We start from the raw sequence: 15674 nt of genomic DNA, 5'->3' as shown, positions 1-15674 counted from the left end.
GTGCAGGGTTCCTCTAACGATGGGCATTGCAGGAGATGTTGCATAGTCTGTGCCTCAGTTCCACATTCACAAGTTGTCGGGCTGGTTGAATATCCCCATTTGCTTAGTGACACCTTTGAGCAACCTACACCGGTCCTAAGTCTGTTAAGGCACTTCCAGATTGCCCAGTTGCAATTAGCTCCTGGGGGAAGGCTTTCATCAGGTAAAATTTCCATCGCTGGGGGTTGTTCAAGACTGGCGAGCCGGTCTTTCCACAAGGCAATGCGGGCTTCAGATGAGGTTGATTGTAATGGAACAACACTGTTCATGAAGCTCTTCCTTGACTTTAGGCGGCTGGGTGTAGATGTATGACAATGCAGAGGGTGCCTCTCATCTGATGTTTGACGGAGTTGCTCTTTCTTGCTGGCTACCGTTCTTCTTATATCAGGGGGAGCGATACCCGCCAGGATATATAGGCTGTTGGTGTTTGTTGGTTTTAAGCAACCTGTGATAAATCGGCAGCTTGCATTCAGAACGGCATCCATCCTCTTGGCATGAGTAGACCTTTCCCATGCAGGGCAGGCGTATTCGGCAGTGGAATAGCAAAGAGCAAGTGCACTGGTTCGCAATGTTTTCGGGCTTGCTCCCCATCTTGTGTTAGTGAGCTTATTCAGGATGTTGTTTCGTGCGCTCACTTTTGCCTTTGTCTTCTCGATGTGGTTCTTGAAGGTGAGGCATCGGTCAAGGGTGACTCCTAATAATAATAATAATTCAACTTTATTGTCATTGTACAAGTACATGAACAACGAAATGTGATCTTGCAAGCTCCCATGAGTCCAGTACAAATAACACTAACATTAAACGTAAATAGCACCGTCCTGGGAGAAGCAAAGCCGCTGCATCTGTGCGCGCCGCCATTCCATTTCCACCATTCCTCCTATCTTCAGCCCAATGCCCGGGCCTGCTCACCAGCCGCCCCTCCCGGGGCTCCTTCTGTGACCTTCTCACCAACCGCCCCTCCTCAGGGCTCCTTCTGTGACCTTCTGCACCTGGTCTTCCCTGATGGTCACCCCTCCAAGGTACTAACCAGGCCTGGCTTTGCTTAGCTTCCAAAGCCTTGCCAGTGACCCTGTCCCTAGTCCCAGGAACAGGGCTATCTAAGTAGATAGGGTGCTCGCAATGTGTCAGTGTTGCTCCACACCAGGTTACTTTCTACTGGCGTTTGGCTTCACGGTTTCTGAGGTGGAATGCACAAACTTGCGTCTTTGATGGGTTTGCGCGAAGGTGGTTTTCTTCATAGTAGGATTTTAGTCCCTCCAAGGCCTCAGAAAGCATTTTCTCCACGGTGTTAAAATCAGTGCTTTGGGCAGTGACACATAAGTCATCAGCATATATAAAACGGCGTGTGACACCGTCTATAGGTTGGTCATTCGTGTAGATGTTGTACAGCAGCGGTGCAAGCACGCTTCCCTGAGGAAGACCATTCTTCTGAATACGCCACCTGCTGCACTTCCCACCTAGTTCAACATAGAACCGGCGATTCTGAAGCATGCTTTCTAACAGCTCTGTTAAGTGAATCTCTTTTGTCATCTCTAGAATCTTGCAGAGGAGACGTCTATGGTTCACTGTATCGTATGCTGCTGACAGGTCTACAAAAACAGCACCTGTTACCATCCATTGCTCAAAACCATCTTCGGTGTGTTGTGTGAGGTTGAGCAGTTGGCTTGTTGTTGATTTGCCGGGGCGGAAACCTGCTTGCTCTGGAATGATCTTCTCATCTACAGTTGGTGCTATCCTATTGAGTATTAGACGTTCAAACAGCTTATAGGTGTGGCAAAGCAGTGAAATTGGCCGAAAACTCTTAGGATCTGAGGGATCTTTTCCAGGCTTTAATAGTGCTATTACATGTGCCTTCTGTCAGATATTAGGTGGCTTGTGTGTTGCCAGACAGTGGTTGAACAATTGTAGGAGCCACTTCTTTGCTTGCTGTCCAAAATGCTTTATCTGCTCCGTTGCTATGTTGTCAAGACCAATTGCTTTCCCGTGTTTTAGATTAGATGTACCAGTTTCCAGCTCTTCCATGGTGAATGGTCTAGTGAAGCCAGGATCATTGCTGTACTTCTTCCTATCTAGTTGTGCTCTTGGTTGTTTCTTGTTGATTTTTCCATTTAGGAGCAACTGGTGTGCAACTTGGTTAGCAGACACATTTGGATGTTGGGCAGCTTTCTTGGGATCACCTCCAAGTTTGCGTATGAGAGACCATGCCTTCTTGCTGTTTTTTGTAAGATCTGTTGTCTCTATCAAGGTATTCCAGGTGTTTTGACGTTCTTGAGAGAAACTTAACATCACCCTCTCACCGGTAGATATTGTTTCCTCTGAGAAGGGGTCAGATTCAAACATTGAGACATACTCCCAGTAGAGTTCAGCATTCTCCTTGGTGAGACCAGGGATGTAGTGTACTCTGCAACCTCGGGGGATCTTCCTTCTAGCTGTTTTTTGGACAGCTTTTGCAAAGAGGTTGTAGTGCTCAGGTAGTGGTTTAATGTGTTTAACCTTGCGGTCAAGTGCTCGTGTGAAACCGTTCCAATCGGCCTTCTTGAAGTTGAAGCGCCTTTTGAATGGTATGACGGTTGGTAACACTGCTGCATTTATCTGGATACCAATAGGATGGTGTTGTGTCTGTGGTATTGGGTCTGTGACAAGCTTCTTGCAGAGGCCAGCGATGTCGTTGCTGGCAATGGCAAGATCTGGATTATATCTACACTTCCAGCGGGCACTGTGGAAGGAGGCTGGCAATTTAGGATCGTGGATGAGACTAAGCTGGTTAGCGTCCATCCACTCTTCGACTGCTTCTCCATCGTTGTTAGTCTCCTTGTACCCCCATTGGGTACTGTGGCTATTAAAGTCTCCAATGATGATCTGTGGTTTATTGTGCAGGTTGGGTACAGGGTTAGAGAAGCTGAAATCTGTGGCAGGTGGCTTGTACACTGAGGACACTACTACTTTGCTCAGCTCTACAGTTAGAATTTCGATGTTGTCCTCCTCTGTTTTAGAAGTGGCTTCTACAACTGAACCAGCTCTAACAAATACAGCACTACCATACTGTCGATGAGGTCTTTCAATGGCCAGGACCATTCCTGGTATTTTTGGGCGGTTGTTCTCACTTCCTCTATGTGTCTCCTGCAGGCAGAGGACATCACACTCCAACTCATTGCATAATGTAGCGAGGATGTTTTGTTTAGCTATAGTGAACCCTTCAACATTAGCAGATATAACAGTCAATGCCGGTCTTGAAAAAGACCCGTGTTTCTGACATCGACGACTACTTCCGTCTTCAGGTATGATGTTGGTACTTGATCAAATTAGCGGTACGAAATCGATGTATACATTACTTGCTGTGCGTGGTGGTGGTAGAATTGGTTGAAACAGGGCCGCGACATGAACGCTTCTACCTTGACCCCTGAACGCTTCTACCTTGACCCCGGATGCTCCGAGCGCAGTGGCAAGGGGTGTTAGATTGATCCGGAAAGGTGTAATTGATTTATGTTGATGATGGTTTCTCCCTGCCAAAATTTGTAATGTACCAAAGTTCTGTAAGCAAGTGTATTGTATTCTGGTTATAGCTTTACACTCTGTATTGCGCGATGTGTGCTGTTGCATTTTTGTAATGTGTTACCACCTGTCAATGTTGTACTGTGTGATGTGTGCGGTGACTTTTGGTAACGTCCTGTGGATCTTATTAATATTCTGTATTTTGACTTGAAGTTTGTCGGTGGGAATTGGAACCCAGCCATTTGAATGTGTTAAGAAGCTGTTTCGCTGATGTTCTGACTTGGTAGAAGGGAACTATGACACGCAGTAAGGGGTACAGTTCTGGGGTTTAAAACGTAAAATCAGGAAAACAGCCTCACTTGTGGGAGACTTTGGCTTTTGCTCTCTCGCCGAGTGATGCTTTGTGGAAAGAAAAGCATCAAATGGGGGACTGAAGAGATCGCAAATTCTCTGTTTGAAGAATGGACTCAGTCGAGAATATTTTGTGGACTTTATGGGATTTTTCTGAGGGTATTTTCCCTGTGATGGGATCGCCTTGTGCAGATACGTGAAAAACTGGTTTGTTAAAACTCCAGAGAACGCATGGCAGTTGATTGTGACAAAAGAACTGTCAGTCATCTAGAATGTATGGGTTCGCCCGACAGTCCTGGAAAAAGGAAGGGGGGCCATTGACGAAGGGGCTGAGGACCCTGAGGCACCCGTTAAACTTGAACCTATTAGAAAGCCACTCTAATATGCAAAAGCACTTCTCAGAAGAGAAGCAGAAATATGAACCCACTAGCCAAGCCAGCCAAAGAGGAGCCAGTTTTTCCCAACAGAAAGACCGAGAGATGTCCCAGACTTAGTGCCATTAGTCCAATCACAGAATACTCATGGGTTTGATGATGGCCCATCACTGATTAAGCACCTGAGTGCTTAGAAACAAAAGGATTTTAAAGATTGGCGGGAAATATAGGGGTAGCAAGACTCCTATAAAGATAGATCCTTTTCCACCATTCTCTCTCTCTCTCTCGCTCCACCAAGATCGATCTAACGAGAAGAAGTACAAGAGGAAGAAGCCGCTGAGACTGAGAACCGCATACCCCTCACAGGGAACGGCCTCTGAGCAGTGACTTCTCACAGCTGAGCGGAGAGATCGAGACCGACTGTGTGTGGTGGTAAGCATGGTCTCGAGTGTCCCAAGCCGGTAACCAGATATCCCAGGCAAGCTGGGTGAGGTGTAAGGGCTCAGGGTTTTTCTCAGAAGTGAAGTTTTTGGGCTATTCCGGGGTGGAAGCTTCGTTTGGTTCAGCCAGGCGAAGGGGCTTATGCGACTGGGTAATTCGTTGGTAGGGGTGGAGTTAGAGTCCACCATAGCAACAAGGGGATTACTGCTTGTTATAGTCCCCAGTTGTGTACTGTATGTATGTTGTTTGTAACCTGGATCTTATTCTCCACAGAGACAGTGATTTCATTTAGTAGTGCATGTTTTAGCCAGTGTATGTTGGACTAAATAAATATAAGTATGGTTTTTCACCGAAGCATTCCTGTCCGTGACTTATTCCATTTACACTCTGAATAATAATTCCCGGGTATAGAACTTTCGTAAGACGGGGGCGATTCGAACTGTCCATCTAGCAATTGGGCTAGGATCAAAACCGCTTACAAGTGGGTGTCCATGAGTATGGGTTGGGGAGTTTACATGGAGGGAGAGATTAAGGGAGGATAGGAGGCTAGTGAACTCAGAGGAGAGAGAGCATGATGAATTGAGATGGAGGTTGAAATCACCAAGGATGAGAAGTCATTTGGTGCAGAGGCTGAGGGAGGAGAACAGTGAAGATATCTCAGTAATAAAATTTTTATAATATCAGTCCAAAGGAAATGTTTGTAACTCAAGCCCAGAATCTACTGCACAATCATCTAAACAATTAGCATGTTATTGAAAGATAGGCCACGATATTAATCTGAAGGCAGCTTCCGATTGGGTGGTGGAATTACATGGACAAAACCCAGAAGTCAACTTATCGGATTGGAATCTGCGATTGCAACTGAATTGATGCAATTCATTTTGACTTTGAGTTTTATGGACGTGACGCGCACCCGCATGATGCAATCTCAGCTATATTTAAAGAGTACACTTGCTGATTCAACTACATCCCATGGTTTAAGCCTCCATTCCTCCTTCGCTTTATCTTGCCAAATGTACTGCATCACATCACTCCTCACACCCACTCAACTCTCAGCAGCACCTAGCCTTCACTTTCTAAGCACTCCATCACCTCCCCATTTATCCATCCACCGTTGCCACTCATTCCAATCCTTCTACAATGTGATGTATCTGTCTGATAGTCACCCTCACCGAATGCACTGCATCCATCGGGTGAGTACCTCACCTTCACTCACTCACAGGTCTGTTTTCTTTCCCTGAGCTAACAGTCCAAATAGTCCAGCTAACAGATGCAGAGCAGGAGGCCCTGAAGATAAGTGGCACATCCGTGTCTCTCTCAATCGGAGATGGAGAGACAGGAAACTCACAGATAGCTGGTGACAGAATTACAAATATCTCTGACACACATATATTGACTTAATTTCATCAATGATTGAACTATGAGAAGACTGAGCATGGTGATTGTCAAGATTGTGACTTTGCCACGACTAAATCATATCCCTTTCTTTTGCCTTCTAGGGCCTTCACATGTACAGCAAGTGTTGCAGAACATCCATGAGGCAGATTCCTCAGAGGACCTCATTTGTTCTGAGGGTGCACCGTCACAGGATGTACAGCCACGCACCAGCAGATACTTGCAGTTCAGTGGATCCAGTAAGACAGTTAGTTGTGTTTTCACCTGGTGATTCACAACTCACAAGTGAGCACGAGCAGACACTTGTGGCATGGACAGCTGTGGGCAGTTTAATGCGCAAGTTGTTATTAATGTGTAACTTGTGGAGAGGAAGAGATACCCCGTGAATTGCGAATCGCCACAAGCTGCTCGATGATTTGCGTTGCTCCGCCATTAGACTCGCGAAAACAGCAGCTCGCCCGCAGCTGAAGATTGTTACAATCCCAACCACTTATAACGGGTATGTTCGTGCAATCACGATTGCCCATTAGACGCCATGGCCCGTATAACGGGGTAACGCTATGACAGATCATTGTGCTGTCTGTGTTTAAAATTTGCATTGAATAATTGTTTTTTTTTAAACTATTAGTAACCAACATTTAAGAGTTCTTGAAAAATGAATCGCACAATTTGAGCACCGTTTAATAAACATCGTGGAATCTGATAGACAAGTACTGTTACTAAATATTTTCTGGTTAGGGCTGTCCCCTCTTGAATGAGTGCAATTGAAATGTGTATCTAATTTTTGATGGAGGTAGAAATTATTAGGGAGTCTGATGGATTTACCATCCACCGTGTACATGTGGTGGGGTCTGTACTTTCTATTAATCCGAGTTGGGTTTGCAGAGTTTCTCCAATAAATTCTATCCTGTTCCTGGCAATAATATCAATGGAGGATCTCTCTGGACAGCTACTGCTGCCCGATATAAACGGAGCACATAATACACTACAACCAGCAACTTTGAAATTGCCGTTAAAGCGAATGGCTAACTGTTATTGCTTTTTGGCTGATATAAATGACTGCCCATTTTAAATGTGGACATTTGAATTGGTGGGGACTGCAGTAAAATTGAAGCTTTCCCCATCAGCAGAAAGCTGAATGTGCTGCGCATGTGTGGAACCATTTGACCCTTAAGACACTTTTATCTTCAAACATCACACCAATGCAATTATATCCAAACTATATAGATTTTATTCAAATATATTCAATGTATAAAATCCTACTGCTATATATTAGACATGAATTTTAACAATAAAAAATTAACAATTTTAGTATCAAAAATAAAGTCCTTCTTATAACTAAAGTGCTTCACAATAAAACAAACAGTACATTTTAAGACACCTTCACCAAAACGAATGTTAGCCTTCTGTTAAGTCCATCTTATAGAGCTCACTGACCAGCAGTGTCCCAATCCTTCTCAATACATTTCCAAAGTCAATAATAATAGATATTTGTCTTTTTCCCCCCCACTCCTCACCAAAATGAGATACAAGCAAATCAGTGGGACTTGCTGTGTAGTGTGGCATAGGTGCCCAGGAGCTTGTCCCAGTGGGTAAAGTAAGGAGCATAGTTGGTTTTAAACTTCATGTGGTGTAGGTCGTGGTGAGGAGCCCCTCCGTACAGTCCAAAAGGCACCAGCCTGTGCGTCGACCAGGGAAAGTCATAACCCGAGTGGTCCTCCACCGACAGCCAGATGTTGACGATAAAGAAGAGCAACGTGGTGAGCGGGTGGCAGCGCAGGATGGCCGGGTTGACGACGGCGAACAAGCCCAGGGACAGGGTCTCCCAGGCGCCCGAGTGGTCGGTGGTCAGGGCGAAGGTGGCCGTGTACTTGTGGTGAATTTTGTGAAAGGTCCGGTAGAGCCAGGGCACCTTGTGATGGAGCAGGTGCCAGATGAAGTACTGGAAGTCGAAGAGAAGTAGGCAGGCGGCGATGCCCAGCAGGACCTCGGGGAGCTCGGGGGCCGATTCCGGCAAGTGCACCGGGCGCCAGTACCAGCGGGCGACCGACAGTGGGAAGATATAGACCAGGTGGTTGTACAGGGTCTGCCCCACGCAACTGGCCATCATCCTCAGGCTGGGGTTGTTCTGAGCCTGGATCTTGTACTTCTTCAGGAAGGTGAGCCGGGTCGCCAGCAGGTCCAGGGTGACGAAAGGCAAGCAGAAAGACACGTAGACCCCCAAGGCGAAGATCACCGGGAAGAAAGGCGACTTCATCCAGCTTTCCTTGCTCCGCACCAGGTCCCAGACGGGTTGCAAGCAGAGAGGAGCCTCCTCCAGCGTGCTGCCGCTGTGTGCAGCTTCCAGCCCGGCGGTGCTGTTCATTGTTGCGGCTGCTGTGTGGTTTGTGCCGGCTTATCAGAAGGGAACCTTTTATAATCCTCAGGGTGAGGCCCCTCCCTCTGACACTTTCTCCTCGACGTAAGGAAACGGTTCACCACCAGACTCAAGTTCCGCATTACACAGGCGGCGTGTCGGAATGGGTACTGAGCTAAATGGAAGAATCTCATCCAGATTGCAATCAGGAAAAACGATCCTTTAATTTAAAAAGACGATGATACACTGTTGAACAATTTACAGGCTTTCCCGAACCCAACAAATCTGACTGCGTTTTAATGACCATGTGCAATAAAGCATTCCATTCGGGTCCCCTTTTATTCCGCAGCGCCCTGGATTAACCCACTCGTGAATGTTACAGTATTAAACAGAAATTATGGTTTCAAAAGGAATGATTGTTTTGCTCGCTGTGTGTTTGCGAGCGTGCGCTCCCAGCGTGGATCCGGGAATGGGCTGTGAACGTGAAGGCTGGCGGACAGAATTAAGACCCCAAACCATCACAACAGACATTACTGTTAACATCGAATTAAATCGATATCTAACCAGTTTGTCTATAGGTAACCGTGTAGCGATTCCATAAAGAGTAAATTAAGTGATCGCAGCGTTCCGCCCCATTCGGTTGAAGAGCTAATGCGAGAATGCTGTATCCCCATCTTCAACCCATGCTCCCGTTCAGTGTACCACAACCACCTGGCAGCGCTAAATTTACCTTTAACATTAAATGCTTAGTTTATACTAGGGGTCTTCCAAATTGTTTAGCTGACTTGACTGGTGCAGGTTTAAACTTTAAGAGCAGCACTGAGGGGGTGCTCTTAAAGTTTAAACCTGCACCAGTCAAATCAGCTAAACACTGAGGGGGTGCTGCACTGTCGAAGGTACCGTCTTTCGAATAAGACTTTAAACGGAGGCCCCCTCTGCCCTCTCAGGTGGCCATAAAAGATCGCATGGCACTATTTCGAAGAAGAGGAGGGGAGTTCTCCGGTGTCCTGGCCAATATTTATCCCTCAATCAATATCACTAAAACATTGCTGTTTGTGGGAGTTTGCTGTGCGCAATTGGCTGCCTCGTTTCCTATATTACAACAGTGACTACACTTCAAAAGTACTTCATTGGCTGTAAAACGCGCTGGGAGGTCACTATATAAGCGCAAGTCTTTCTTTTTTCTTACTTTAAGAGTGTCCAAGGGGTAAACATTTGGCTTCCATGAGATAATGAGATGAGCACTCAATCTCAGTGCTGGTAACATCTGACAGGTGGGCGGGCTGGGAACAAGGGCAAAGGAAGGAAAGAAATGGAAGAAACTCCAGGAAGAGGAACAAAATAAGCAAAGTGGACAGACTCAGTCAGAGAAAGGTCCGAATGCAGTAAGCAAATAGCTTTGCAATCGTTTTCCTGGAACTCCCTACAGGTGGAATAACCTTCATCACAGGACTGCTGCAGTCGAAGGAGACTCGCCGCCACCTTCTCAGGGGCACGAGAATGGCCTGTTTTCTGTGCTGTACATTCTATGGAATTCTATGTAACTAGGGATAGGCAATAAATGCCAGCCTTGCCAGTAATACCCATACCCCAAGAATAAACTAAACAAAATCCCCACCAAGTATAAGTTCGCTATATTTCTCATCTGTTTCCTTTCCACTATCACACGGGCGCTACGTAACCAGCTATGAGTGGCGCACTGTGACTGATTTTTTTTCCACTGTGGGGAGGTTCCTGGTTTTCACTTGCCAACTCTCTATTGAGTTTAATCTCTTCTGATAGTGAAGTGTGCTTTTATTTTGCCGCAGTCATTAACCTGTTTACATTTGGATGGATTGCTGAAAGGTTCAGTTTCGTCTAAGTCACAGTAATTAAAGGATGGGACAACCCGAAGCTGTTGGAAAATTCCACCTATCGGTTTTAAGAGTGTTGATCAGTTTCCTGTGCCTTCTGTTTCCGATTATCCGATTAAGGATTTATTTGAATTTATGTTGCAGTATTAATAGAATGTTTAAGTAAATAAAAGGAATCAAAATCCCCATTCAGTGACAATAATTAAACGGCTTTATTCAGACCCTGTGGGATAGGGTCGCTTTAAGTTAATGTAGTACAAGTGATATGAAGCAGCAATATATACCATGTTTTTGGGGCCGCCTCTTATTGAGGTGGTGACTTGAGGGCAATTCATAATTTTCACAAGCGTGCAAGAAACTCGGTCATGGGGGGAATGCTCCAGGTAATTTTTCTATACACAAATGACCGATTTTCATTCATTTTTTTCCCTGTATGTTTTTGAGAGGGAGAGTGTAGAATTAAATGAAAACTCTATTCTTCAGAAGGTAGAAATTCTGGACTGCCCCTTACTGTTAGTAAGTGAGTGAAGAGAAAGTTGTCGTCTAATGTCCCTGGAAATGTTGACAAGACTTTTCATTTTAAATGAATGTAAGAAGTCACACAACACCAGGTTATAGTCCAACAGCTTTATTTGAAATCACAAGCTTTCGGAGCGCTGCTCCTTCTTCAGGTGAAGTGGAGAAATGCATAAAGACACAGCTTATATAGTCAGAGAATCATGTCAGATGTTTACAGGTAACCTTTCCAACTGCCATTTATCACACCTCGGCAGAGAGATAATCACAGCAGTCAAAGGTGTGAATGGTGTCCAAACAGGTCAGTCAGGGAAACATTACATCAAAGAACAATGAGGTGGGGTCACAAGGGGTCAAATATTGCAGATGCTGGGGTCTGTATGAAAAACAAAAAAACAGACAAAAAACATTTTTTTTGGCTGGAAATCACAGCAGGTCCGGCCGCATCTGTGTAGAGAGAACAAGCCAATGTCGACTCGAGTCTGGATGACCCTGCATCAGGTGGGGTTACATGTAGCGTGACATGAACCCAAGATCTCGGTTGAGGCCGTCCTCATGTGTGCGGAACTTGGCTATCAGTTTCTGCTCGACGATTTTGCGTTGTCGTGTGTCTCGAAGGCCACCTTGGAGAATGCTTACCCGAAGATCGGAGGCTGAATGTCCTTGACTGCTGAAGTGTTCCCCGACTGGGAGGGAACACTCCTGCCTGGTGATTGTTGCGCGGTGTCCGTTCATCCGTTGTCGCAGTGTCTGCATGGTCTCGCCGATGTACCATGCTCCGGGGCATCATTTCCTGCAACTCATTTTAAATGAATGCTGCCTTCGTGAAAAAAACACTTCACAGGGTGTCATTTGCAAAAACATTTAATGCAGTAAATCATGTCAAATATCATCAATGCATAATTTGAGGTCAACATGGTATAACTAATACATAATCGCATAACCGTTGTGCTTTTCTCTTTCAACATAAAAAGGGTTTGTCCAATATTATTGAGGGAGGCAATGGTCCTTTAAGGAGGATCCTGGGGATTTTCAGCATTTACATTCTGCTGTGTATGCCTTTTCCGCGCCGAGTTTCACTTTCGTGAATCACCAAATATTCCCGTACCAGAAATGAATAGAAACATGAAATTGAAAGTGACAAATGAGTTTCTGAAATTAATTTTGAGTGTTTTTGTCATTGCAGTGATAAATCGAAAGCGGGGGTTTCCCACTTTTAGACAGACTGGGTAAGCTTGCCCTTTCAGATTTCATTCGTCTTATCAGCAGAACCCTGGTCAATGAAGAGTTGCCAGCAAACTTGCTCATTGTGTGCTTCTCAAGTGGTTGATCTCTCACTTAACCAGTCAAGTAATAGGGAAGCACAATAATCCGGTTCCATAGTGTGGGCACGGCAAGAAGTTAAACTGAATAGTGTCACTGGCCTGAACTGCCTCTGGACACGGACAGCCTCCTTATGTCACAGCAACTGCATATATACAATACTCTTGATTAGGGCACTGTGTAACTTCAGCATAACTACAGGGAATAGAAATTAACTGATCTGACATTATACCCTGGCATCCTTTTTTTGTTCACCGACACCTTATACTGTCTGGGCTTGCTGAGCGATGAGTCAACTAACACATCTAGAGCTATCAGCTTTCCCTCTTGGCGAGTTTTATTCCACCTACGGGCTATACATGCATTCTATTCTTTCTTCCAATATTCAATATCATGCAATTGTCCATATGTGAGTTTCATTTGGCATTGATCAACTCAGATGCAAACCCTGTTAAGCTCTCCTTTCAAGATCTTAGGAAGATCATCTGAGCCCACAGTCCTCGCCTAGTTCACTGCCATCTGTGAATTTAACTACCTTGCACTGAGACTGCAAATGTAGGTCATTTCTGTGTATTAGTAACAAGCAGGGAAACCCTGGGGCGCCTCACTCAATCATTTCCCCATTACAATTTAGCTCCTCTAAACCTTTTGCTTCTTTCCCTTAAAACAGTTTTTAATTCGCCTTACCCTTGATATCTACTGGACTTACTTTGCCTGGTACGATACTTTATCAAAAAATCTTGGGGAAGCCTGGGGAAGCCATGTCACATGGTTTCCTCCTGTCAACCTCAGGTGTCATCTCCTCAAAAATATCTGTAAGACAATGGGCCGAATGGTCTCCTCCTGTGCTGTATCATTCTATGATTCTATGATCTAACCACTGTAAAGCCATGCATATTTTTTATACATTGCATAATACCATTTTTAGGTACTCTACCATTTTGTTTCTATAACTACATTGGCGCCCCGGCCTCCAACACCTCGGCCTAGAAATTCGGTGGGCTGCGCCACCAGTTAGCACCTAAAGAGGGCACTCAGTGGCTTTAGCGCCGCTGGCCACGCCCCCCCACGATATTTAGCTGGGGCGCTAATGGCGGCGTTAGCCTGTTGCGCTGCGCCGCCACCGATGACATCATCGGTGTGTGCAGCGCCCTGCTACTGCCCCGATCTCGATATTCGACAGCGCCCGCCTCTGTAGCGCCGTTCGCAAATCGCGCCCGGTTCACGGGGCCTTCCTGTGGTGGCAGTGGTGCAAATTAAGGTGGAGGTGCGGGGCGGCCGTTTTTTACGGCGGCCGCCTGCCAGCACCTCCGTCCCCGGCCTCCTGATCGCCCCCCGCGGCAGTGCCGGCTGTTTTCCGAGAGCCCGGCACTTCTCCTCGGTGCCGGGCTCTTTTGCCAGCACTCGCAATCTCCGATTATGCTGGTGCAGGCCCCTCCCCCTTAAGAATGGGAGGAAGGCCTGCAGTACCGCAGTGCGCTGTGCCGCAGCGTGTGGCGCTGCAGCACGTTGCGCTGCGATATTCAGTTTCAGCGCCCTAAGAGGGACACGGAGCACCTCGAGCCTCGCCCCCATGTCCCTCTTGGGGCGTTCAAGCTGAATTTCCGGCGGTCGCAACTGCTCCGATCGCTGCGCTAATTCCGGCGCCCAGGCGAGCTTGGCGCCCCGTTTGCGGCTCCACCGAATTTCTCCCCCCTCAAGTTTAAATCCTCATCCTTGTGTTTACATTTCTCCCTGGCTTTGCCTATGTTGCCTCTGAAATCTCCTCCCATCCTATATCTTCCCCGGAACTCTCCAATCCTCTGACTCTGGCCTCTTGTGCATCCTCTCTTCCGTTGCTCCACCTCAGCCACCTGAGGAGTCCAGCTCTCTGGAATTCCCATCCTAAACTCTTCCATTTCTTCTCCTTTCCTCCTTTAAAAACCTCCTCACATCCCAACTCTTCGACCAAACTTTTGGTCATCCCTCCTAAACTCTGCCTCCTCAGCTTGGTTTCTGTTTTATACACCTATCTATAAAGCAACTTGGAATATTTATTATATTAAAGGTGTTGTATGAATGCAAGTTGTTGTTGTTGTTGCTGATTATTGATTCCATTAGTTTTTCCATTATTGAGATAAGGATAATGGGTCTCTAGTTGCCTTTCTTGCATGTTTCAATCTGTTGGAATCTCCCCAGTGTTTATTAACTTCCTCAAAATGATTGTCAGTGCTTCACAAATTTTAACTCGTGCATCTTTATAGCTCATCCATCCTGATGGATTCATTGGTTTCAAACCCTTTAGCCTATCTTGAACCTCTGCTTCACTAATTTTTAAATGGCATACCGTACATGACATACATTTGATGTTTGATGGTTAGTTTCCTCCATTGGTAAAAATCTCCAAGGAGTAGTCATTCGGGTATCTCCTATTCACCCTCATGTTCAATTCCATATCATTCCCTTATGCATACATGTCAGTCTAGAAAACTGGCAGATGTTGACCAATACCATTGAAAAAGCTGACAGAGCCTCAACAAAGCTAACAGTTCAAAAGCAAACAAACCCTGCCTTATAAAACATAAAAACAAGGAGCTAGTCTGAAAGTGCAGTGGGATATTGGATTGTCCTAACTTAAGCTGCAGGTATATCTGACATTGCATCACTCTTGTTGCAGAAGGAAAAAAATCTGAAGCACACAAAAACAGTTTGAATTTAAGAACATAAGAACATAAAATGTAGGAGCAGGAGTAGGTCATTTGGCCCCGCGAGCTTGCTCCGCCATTCAATAAGATCATGGCTGATCTGATCTTGGCCTCAACTCCACTTCCCTGCTGACTCCCCATAACCCTTGACTCCCTTACCATTCAAAAATCTGTCTATCTCCACCTTAAATATATTCAATGACCCAGCCTCCACAGCTCTCTGGGGAAGAGAATTCCAAAGATTCATGACCCCCTGAGAGAAGAAATTCCTCCTCATTTCCGATTTAAAAGGGTGCCTCCTTATTCTGAAACTATGCCCCCTAGTTCTAGATTCCCCCACGAGGGGAAATATCCTCTCTGCATCTACCCTGTCAAGCCCCTTCAGAATCTTATATGTTTCAATAAGATCCCCTCTCATTCTTCTAAACTCCAATGAGTATCGGCCCTGCCTGCTCAACCTTTCTTCATAAGACAACCCCTTCATCTCCGGAATCAACCTCGTGAACCTTCTCCGAACTGCCTCCAAGGCAAGTACAGTATACCCTTCCCTAAATAAGGAGACCAAAACTGTACGCAGTACTCCAGGCGTGGTCTCACCAACACCCTGTACAGTTGTAACAGGACTTCCTTACTTTTTTACTCCATTCCCTTTGCAATAAAGGCTAACATTCCATTTGCCTTCCTAATTACTTGCTGTACTTGTACGCTAACTTTTTGTGATTCATGAACAAGGACCCCCAGATCCCTCTGTACCTCAGCATTTTGTAATCTCTCCCCATTTAAATAATAATTTGCTTTTTTATTTTTCCTACCAAAGTGGATAACCTCGAATTTTCTCACATTAAACTGC

General features: G+C 45.6%; 1 protein-coding gene across 1 annotated transcript; it reads right to left on the bottom strand.

The window, feature by feature from the left end:
* Window positions 1–7300: 7300 nt before the first annotated feature.
* ch25h (cholesterol 25-hydroxylase) lies at window positions 7301–8492 on the bottom strand. Its single transcript, XM_085994032.1, has one exon. The coding sequence runs from the start codon at window positions 8455–8457 to the stop codon at window positions 7630–7632; it is 828 nt and encodes a 275-aa protein (XP_085850158.1). The 5' UTR covers window positions 8458–8492; the 3' UTR covers window positions 7301–7629.
* Window positions 8493–15674: the final 7182 nt, after the last annotated feature.

Source organism: Somniosus microcephalus, chromosome 8 (assembly GCF_052327205.1).
Source record: "Somniosus microcephalus isolate GS21.2 chromosome 8, FLI_Smic_1.0, whole genome shotgun sequence".
Classification (NCBI taxonomy): domain Eukaryota; kingdom Metazoa; phylum Chordata; class Chondrichthyes; order Squaliformes; family Somniosidae; genus Somniosus; species Somniosus microcephalus.
Note: the sequence above shows the minus strand (reverse complement) of the source record. Positions and strands in the feature narration are given on the sequence as shown.

Coding starts and splice junctions, on each gene's coding strand:
- ch25h (XM_085994032.1), bottom strand. CDS start 8,457: ATGAACAGCACCGCCGGGCTGGAAGCTGCACACAGCGGCAGCACGCTG.